The 9001-nt window shown below is 47.3% G+C and overlaps 2 protein-coding genes across 2 annotated transcripts; one reads left to right on the top strand and one right to left on the bottom strand.

Annotated features, from left to right (window-relative positions):
- Window positions 1-3674: 3674 nt before the first annotated feature.
- Window positions 3675-4893, bottom strand: LOC116852286. The gene is made up of 2 exons (XM_032832480.1): window positions 4098-4893; window positions 3675-3976 (listed from the first exon to the last, which is right to left on the bottom strand). Exons 1-2 carry the CDS (start codon window positions 4891-4893, stop codon window positions 3675-3677), a joined length of 1098 nt encoding a protein of 365 aa, XP_032688371.1.
- A 2938-nt stretch (window positions 4894-7831) lies between these two features.
- LOC116852285 lies at window positions 7832-8759 on the top strand. The gene is made up of 2 exons (XM_032832479.1): window positions 7832-7861; window positions 8019-8759. Exons 1-2 carry the CDS (start codon window positions 7832-7834, stop codon window positions 8757-8759), a joined length of 771 nt encoding a protein of 256 aa, XP_032688370.1.
- The last annotated feature ends 242 nt before the right edge of the window (window positions 8760-9001 follow it).

Below are 9001 nucleotides of genomic sequence, written 5' to 3'. Positions count from 1 at the left end.
CTTCGTCCCTAAGAACATGATCTCCAGGAAGGGGATTATTAGAGGAATCCCCCTGGACGTGTCGGTTGAAGAAGTCATCAATATAATTAACTCGGATAATAAAAAGATCAGGAGAATCAATGCATTCAGGCTAAAAAGAAAGGACAAAAACACCGGTCAATGGATCAATTCGCAGACGATATGTGTGAAATTCAAAGGATAAGATCTGCCGGATTACGTGTACATCTGGAGAACCAGGATTTATGTCTCCCCATATATCCCTGCGGTAAGACTTTGCTATAAATGTGGCCGCATGGATCACATTTCAAAGACTTGTATTTCCAAAGATAGATGCCTTACCTGCTCAGATGATCACATAATAACCAAGAATACTCCATGTCTAGCTGATAAAAAATGCATCAATTGTGCTGGTCCTTACGACACGAGAGACAGGAATTGTCCCATCTTTAGAAAACAAGTAATTATCAAAACCATTGCTTTGGACAACGTTACCTTCGCAGAGGCAAGGAAAAAGACCAGTAGGATAAATCTAAACAGGATTTCCACTATCTGTAACAAGAAACCGCTTAAAACACTAAAGGAATTTCCTAAACTACCTGCATCACTAGAGGATAGTAGGACTTTGGTGATACCGAAGTGACTCCTCCTACATATTCTTCACGTCTTGGAGCCGGCCGGTCGGAGACGTCTACTTCTTCACAGGACTACGAATCCAAGTTCGAACAAATCGAAGCTAAGTTAGATAAATTTAGTATTTTTAATCAAATTTTGGTAAATAGCTCTTTTAAATCGTCCTCGGAATTACTTAGATCCACCGTATTAGATGCAAGTAGGGAGGATCCTTTTCTAAATTCACCCCTAAAAGGGTAAATTCGTCAAGTTTAAAAATTTTACAATGGAACTGTAAATGCGTGATTCTCAAAAGCTCGGAAATATTGAAGCTCTCTAGAGAGTATGACCTTCCTTCACTCGCGGAGACATGGTTATCAGAGGAAATGTTTTTCAACATAAACGAATTTTCGGTGATAAGGAAAGATAGAATCCTCCAGAGGGGTGGAAGTGTGGCCATTTGTGTGAAAAAAGGCATAAAATATCAAGTAGTTGAAGATCTATACGGTTGTGAAGGTTCCATTGAGTTGTGTGCCGTAAAAGTTTCATTATCATCAGAAGAGCTAATGCTGGTATCTTGTTATAGGCCCCCGAAGGGATCCATCTGACAGATGAATCAGATTCTTTGCTCAATTCAATGGTAGAGTCATTATTAGCGGAGATTTCAATATATATTAATCATGTTGGGGTGGAGAAAAGAATACTTTAGCGAGCCGTAACCTTCTGGAAGTCCTTGAGAAGTCTTTTCTGTGTATCGCGAACGATGGCAGTCCCACTTTCTGCGATGCCTCTTTTCTCAAGTCTTCTTCCATTGATCTCATCTTTTATGATAGCAAGACCGGTTCAGGTTTGTCTTGGATTGTGGACGCTGATCTGCAAGGTAGTGACCACTTTCCAATTTCTCTTTCCTTTCCTGGTTAGGTTAGGTTATCTAGAAATCCGAAAATGAATCACAAGTTATATTCGAAACATACAGATTGGAAAAAAGTTTAGAATACTTATCTCCGATCATCTCAAGTCTGAAATCTTCGATAAGGATAATTTTCCGACTTGTCATTCTCGATACCTAGCTTTCTTGGAACTCATCAGAACCTCATTATCCGAGTGCTCTCCTGTAAAACGTTCGCAGCATGTAGGTAAAAATAATGGATTGTATTCCTCCTATTCTCTTCCCTCCCTTCCGTGATGGGACGCAGAATGTTCTAAGCTGGCCAGACTTAGAAAAGCTGCTCTATTGAAATTTAGAATTACTCATTCTAGGGAGGACTTTATTAATTTCAAGAAAAGGGAAGCTATTTTCAGGACAGAATTTAAGAGAAAAAAGAAAAACAGATTTATGGAATTTTGCAATATGCTCAGAAAGGATACCAACCCTACTCTAATATTCCAGAAGTAATAATGGAACACCATAAAACGCTTCAAGAATAGAAATTGCAAGGTAGGCTCTCAGGTCCATTCAAATGCTGCTAGAGAAAACAAAATCAGATCCTTAATATGTGAACTCTTTCCATCGTGCCAAGCCTCCCCTCCTAAACTCTCAGATGACTACACATTCGATCCTTTTTTTAATTCTCCATTTGTTTTATCTGAACTCACATTTGTTATTAACAATGCCAGACCAAGGGTTAGTCCCGGTCTTGACGGAATTGATTATGTTATTTTAAAGGCCCTTCCGGTAGCTGGCCAGAAGTATCTCCTGGACATGTTCAACTAACACTTTTCACAATTAAATAGTCCATTAAAAATTTGAATAGTTACATAATGTTCTTTATCCCTAAGTCTACCGGTGGCAAATTCAGACCCATTTCATTAGCTTCATGTGTATTCAAAATCTTGGAAAAGATGATTTGCAATAGGTTGAATTGGTGGTTGAAACACAACTATAAATTTGCTCATTCGCAATTTGGATTCAGGAAAAACAAATCTTGTATCGACAATCTTTCTATTTTGTATGCCCACATTCTGAAAGCTTTCAAGAATAACTCAATCTTATCAGTAGCATTCCTTAATATTAAGTCCGCCTTTGATAATGTTCAAATCGATATACTTTTAAGTAAATTAAAAACTCTGGGGATAACTCTAAATATCTTAATGTTTATATTCAACTCGATCGTAGAAAGACAAGTCTTTTGTCGCTTCGATGATATTGATGAAATGTGTTGGGCTTACAAAGGTGTTCCTCAGGGGAGCGTTTTGAGCCCTATTTTATACGCGCTTTATGTGGCAGATTTAGAATTAATTAAGAATAATAACTGTAATATATTACAGTACGCTGATGACGTCGCACTTCTATCACATCACCCAGAAGTCGATGAAGGTCTAAGAATCCTAGAAGACAAGTTAAATGTTACCAGTAAAATTCTCTCTTATCTGGGTTTGGAGTTATCCCCGGAGAAATCTAACATATGTATCTTTAGTAAAAGACATGTCAGAAGAAATCATCAGATCTACCTAAGAGGTTTAAAGGTTTCTTTTCAGTCCTCTGTTTGTTTCCTGGAAATGGCGTTTTCTTCGGCACTCAAGTGGGATGATCATATCAAACATCTTTTTTTTTCTTTGGTAACGTAGAGGAAATGACTGATGCATACCTCGGTCTTCTGGAAAAGACCAGAGGTTATGTCGGACTCGCACCGACTAAAACCTCCTCGAGTGACTTACTTAGACCGTACCTTAGACATGTCTCGAGAACCGCTAACGCATATCTTTCGGGACGTCCCCCGGTCCGACGCAATACGCGCCCCTAACGTAAACTAATTTGCAGCGAGCAGAGACACCACCTCTCCCCGCTGCCCCAACCTTAAGCGCTTCAGGACGCGTAGTTGGTAGGGATCCCCAGTCAACTACGTCCTTCTGCGTACTACTGTACTAACTGGTTAGCTATGCCCAACGACAAGAGCAGACCCGGCCACGTGCACAAACATGCATGCGCACACACACACATGTATACGCACACATACATACACACAACGCGCACGCAACACGCAAGCGAGCCAGAGAGAATTATACACCTGGCAGCGTTTGAGTCAGACAAACAGCGGGGTGTTATCTCTAAAGGGAGGTACGGGTCATTGGACAGCATTAACTTGCCGTAATCTCTCCGCAACATCCTTCTGCTTCATTACGCTCTCCGCGAAACGAATCGCAGCCGTCCACCCTTCCTCCGAATTCAACATGGCCCTAATCAGAGCAAGTAGAGACAAATCTGCTCCTATCACTCGCCGAAGTTCTACTCTCTCGGTCGACCAAGACGCGCAGTCTTCGAGAGTGTGCTGAGCAGAGTCCGTTCCATCATCGCAATGGACGCACTGACTTGTTCGGTCCTTATTGATGCGGTACAAATAGTCCCGAAAATATGTCCTGTAAGGATCTGCGTAAGATGAAAGCAGATCCCGCGCTTCCTAATATGGTCGATCCACCTTTCAAAGTTCGGCAAAATTGCAGTACGGACACGCACACCCGCTAAATTTGGTTGATCCAAATGACCTCACCACTGTCCATCCAAAAAGAGTTTTCCTTATTGCGAATCTCACTTTCGGATTCAAGTGTCCATTCCCCAGAGCCCTTTAGCACACTGATACGCTTATACATCCGCTGATAATACATCGTCGTAAGATAGAGCGGCGGAATGCACGCTAGAAGAGACGCAGCCTCCAAGGACACAGTTCTATAGCCCGCTATCACTCGCAACGCTATGAAGCACTGAACACGTAGAATAGGCGCCTGCGCCCGCCTAGCCGATGTGGTCGTCGGAATTAGAGCATTGTTCCAGACCGGAGCGCTATATAAAAGTACCGAGGACACTACTGATGCATACAGACGTCTTTTGATTTCTGCAGGGTCTCTCAAGTTAGGCATGAGACAACCCAGAGCTCTAGCAACCTTCATAGCTTTGGTGGCAGCATACCGAAAGTGGTCATAAAATTTGAGCCGGCTATCCAACACAATGCCCAAGTATTTCAGCGTGCATTCCACTTGGATAATTTTATTCTCGATGCAGATTACAGGGAAAACCTGCGGCTTTCTTCCTTCATGGAAAAGAATTGCTTCAGTCTTCGCCGCAGCAACGAGCAACCAAAATCGCTGAATCCTATCAATAACCGCCGCCGTCTGCAAACTTGCATGAACACGAGCCGATTCGACCGTTCTCGCAGTTGCAACGATAAGCGTGTCTTCCGCATAACCGATGATATGACACGGTTTCAAAAACAGTGTCATACGCAAGATTCCGAAACCCCAGAACCGAACCTTGGGGAACTCCCGCCAAGACGGGTCGCCGCGCAACATCACCACCGGCAATCGGATAATCCACCGAACGGTCGACCAAATAATCGCTGATTATCCTACGCAAATGATCAGGAAAACCCTTGGCTCGCAGTGCCTCTCTGATCCACACAAACGGAACGCTGTTAGAAGCATTACAAACATCCAGGTTAACCGCAATAGCCATATCGCCTTCCGCAAGAATCTCTGAAACAATTCTCCGGAGCCGCAAAAGGGCGCCACACGTAGAACGATCCTCCTGAAAACCGAACTAGTTATTGAATAACGCAGCGCTCGCATGTCCCTCTATCCACGCTTTTATACGGTTAACAATAATTCTTTCGAATATCTTCCCCGTTTCGCTTAACAATCAAATGGGCCGCACTTTAGGAAGTAATGCATCCGGGTTACTTGGTTTGGGGATTAAGACCAACCCGGCACATTTCCAGACAGCGGGAAATATCCCTTCCCGAAGGCAAAGCGTGAAACACTCAATAAGTCTTTCCAGGATCTCGCGCGGGACACGCTTTTATGCCACCGACCGAATTCTATCGAGGCCAGGTCTTATTGGAGCACTTCTTACGATGAATGGCTGCATAAGTTTCCGTCAGAGCCACCGAAAGCTTCCCTCTCCATACGCAGTCAATACGAGGTACTACCTCACTTTCTCTATTCACCAGAAAAAGGGAATCCAAGAGATTCCGAAGTATCCCATCTTCTACAGTCTTTGTGATTGCAAGATGGGATCTTCGCAAACGACCCAGGACCAGTCTGTACGGCATCCCCCAAGAGTCAGCAACCGACCTCACTAAGTCCCGCCACGAGTTAAGTTTGGCCTTACAAACGGCCCCACGCAGCCTGTCCCAAACCGTACGATATTCCTGTCGCAACCGCAACCGCTCCTCCACCACAATTCCACTATCAGATAACGAAGGGCAGCGGGCCTGTCTACCATTGTTCCGAGTCATTAGTCTACGCGCAGATATACACGCTCGACGGAGTTCCGCAATCTCAGAAGTCCACCAATGAGCATTTTGTTTAGGTAAGAACTTTCCCGCTCTACGTGCCGCTATATCGCACGCATCGCGCATAACTCGATCCATCCATCCGGCATATCTTTCTGCAGCTGCAGAATCATCTACACTGGGACCCGCTGTGCCATGTCACTCCAGAGCCATAATCAGCGCAGGTACATCCATCTTGGTCCAATTCCATCTAGAACGTTTACAAGGGTCAATCCCAGCACTGGAGGAGAAACCCCTACGCACAGTCGTAAGATCGTTATGGTATCGGATGTAAGGTGATCCGATAGAGTCTCAGCCTCAACGACAACCATCCAGTTGGAAACACGATCAACGAGGTTGGAGGATACCCAAGTGAGGTCAATTACGGAAGACCCGTGAGCGCCAATGTAAATTGGCGTCTTTTCAAGACTTGCGAGGCGTAAATCGCGTTCCGCCGCCCATTCCTCTACCAGGGCACTTCAACGGTTAGCAGCCCTAGGGTCTCAGGATGTTGACCTGGCATTGAAGTCCCCTCCAATGAGCATGCTGATTCCGTCATCACTGTGGTTACCAACCAAACCTCCATGTTCATCTAAAAACTCTAAGTATCGGACCCTGGTGGAATTGAGAGAAATATAGCAAGAAACTATAATTAACCTCCTAATTTTGGCCGCAACAAAATTACGCGCTCTGTAGACCAACAAACATCCATGCGATAACAGAGCGGGCTTCCAGGCGATGGCAGCCAGACTATTGCCACTGGTCAGCCAGTCGGCTGCATCCGGATGCCTTCTCAGGAGTTCCGATATAAAACCGATCGCAGTAGTACTTTCCGTCATAAACCAGGCTGGCCAACTTCTGTTCAGATTCACATGAACAAACCTAAGACCCATAGTCTGATGTCAGGTTAAGGCCAATCCTCCGACTCGGCCCAGCCATAGATCTTGTCCTTCTTCTACTGGCAGCTGCAGCTCTATAGCCCGTAGTACCCATCCGATGTATGGATATCTAACCCTCCGCTTCGCAAACTATACAATGGTGTTTCGCCACACAATCACGGGCAGGATGGCCCTCACCTCCACAACGAAAGCAGATATGGGATCTATCCACCTCGGCTTTACAGGCGTGTCTCACATGCCCGAAGCTCCAGCACCAGAAACATTGTATCGGTCTTGCTTGTAGAAGCTCTGTTCGCGCCATCGTCCAACCAATGCGGATCCTGCCCAATAAGGCCATCTTCACCGCCGCAGAGAGCGGACACTGGATCCAAACGGAGCCCAGCCATCTTTCTAATGGGACCAACTTTGATCTGAGTGGATAAGCACTCCCCCTTTTCGGCCACCACACATGCCACTTCATCGGAGTAAAGGAAGTCATCAAGGCCCAATATCCTTAATTCACCCCTAGCAACAGGTCTAGTGATGACTGCTTCGCCCTGTAACACTTCTCTCAATTTTACAGCGAGCATATCCGCCTTCTCGGAGCGGTCGGGGCCAGCCACCCCCACCAGAACAGACCCATTGGCGGCCCAGCGAATCCAGGTGCTTTCAATGCCGATTCCCTCCAGTTGGATTCGCTCTCTAGCTCTCCTGAACGCTTCCGCATATCAAAGGCCGTCATTCAAACACCTAATGCTGACCGCAGCCGTTCTAGAGATCTTTCTAATACGAAGTCCAAGACGGGCCGAGCCAAATTGTTCGGTCGTTCCACCAGCCAAAAGGTCCCCTCTGTCGCCAACGACTCGCGATCCAACCTCCGGCTGAGAGGGAGTATCCACGCTCCCCCGAACCCGAGCAGATCGCGGCGTCTGCTGGGAGACTTCCTTAGCTCGCATCTTCTCACGAGCAGTCTTTCTTTTGACCCTTTTAGCAGCCCTGCCAGAGATCCGCCAGCCTCACCTCCATCAGTCGCCCAATCCATTTCGGACTGGACCGCACCATCTTTAGCGAGCATTCTAGATGCACGTTCAATCCGACGAGGAGCAAATTGTACGTCTTCAACAATTGCTAGTTTCCGAGGGACCCCACACAGGGGAAACTCATCCGTTGAAGAACCCGGCGTAGCTCCACCCAGATCATCAGCCAACTTAACACCATTGCGTAATTCCTTCCTAATTTTAACTAGGACCGCAATTTGCCGGGTTAGCTCAGCTTCGCGCACCGTCCCGCTCCGGCGCAAAAGGAGACGTGGTCGACGGTGGTTGGAAGGAAAAAGGGCCGAAAGCCGGCCCCTCTGCCTCCCCCAGCTCCTTCGGGAGCCGCTAAAAAGAGGCGGGGGAATTCTTACCCTGCGGGTCAGACCCCCTCTGGGGGCAAAAAGCCCACCAAGGGCAATAAATTGCGGCCTTGCAAGACAACCGCAATTACAGTCATATGTCCTGAGGGCAAATACGCGGAGGCCCTCAGGACAGTAAAAAGTAGGGTCTCCCTCGAAGAACTCGGGATCTCTGCCGTTAAAAACAGGCGCGCTGTAACGGGCGCGCTAATTTTGGAGATCCCTGGACCCGACGGGGACCAAAAGGCCAACACTCTGGCCGAAAAGATGAAGGCGGCGCTCGCCGATCAGGAGGGTGTCCGGGTCGACCGATCTGTTAAGAAAGCGGACTTTAGGGTCCGCGATCTAGAAGATTCGGTCACCCAGGAGAAGGTGTCTGCAACAATGGCGAGCGTCGCCGAGTGTGAGGCCGTTATGGTAAAGGTGGGGCCCATATCTAGGAGCCCTAGGGGACTCGGTACAACCCGGGTGACGGCCCCTATGGCCGTCGTAAAGAAGGTGGTGTCCTCGGGGCGCCTGAGGGTTGGTTGGGGGCTCGCCCGCGTGGAGTTGCTGGCGGCGAGATCCCTGACGTGCTTCAGGTGTCTCGAGGAGGGCCACACTCGCAGCTAATGTGACAGCACCCAGGATCGTTTTGGGTACTGCTACCGCTGTGGCCACAAAGCTAGTAAGTGTACGGGGCAGCTGGCCTGCCCCGTATGCTCAAAGGACGGCCATAAGATCGTCCACCGTCTGAGCGGCGAAGCCTATACTGCCGCCTAGAAGAAGAAGAGGAAGGGAGGGAAGAGTGCGGTGGGGAAAACTCGAACCCCGACAAGCGCTCCCCCTTCAGCGGCCGGTGTGGCCGCAGCGTC

Source organism: Odontomachus brunneus, unplaced genomic scaffold, assembly GCF_010583005.1.
Source record: "Odontomachus brunneus isolate Ranch 3 - 2012 unplaced genomic scaffold, Obru_v1 Obru_scaffold_211, whole genome shotgun sequence".
In the NCBI taxonomy this organism is placed as follows: Eukaryota; Metazoa; Arthropoda; class Insecta; order Hymenoptera; family Formicidae; genus Odontomachus; species Odontomachus brunneus.
This window is presented reverse-complemented; position numbering and strand designations above follow the sequence as displayed.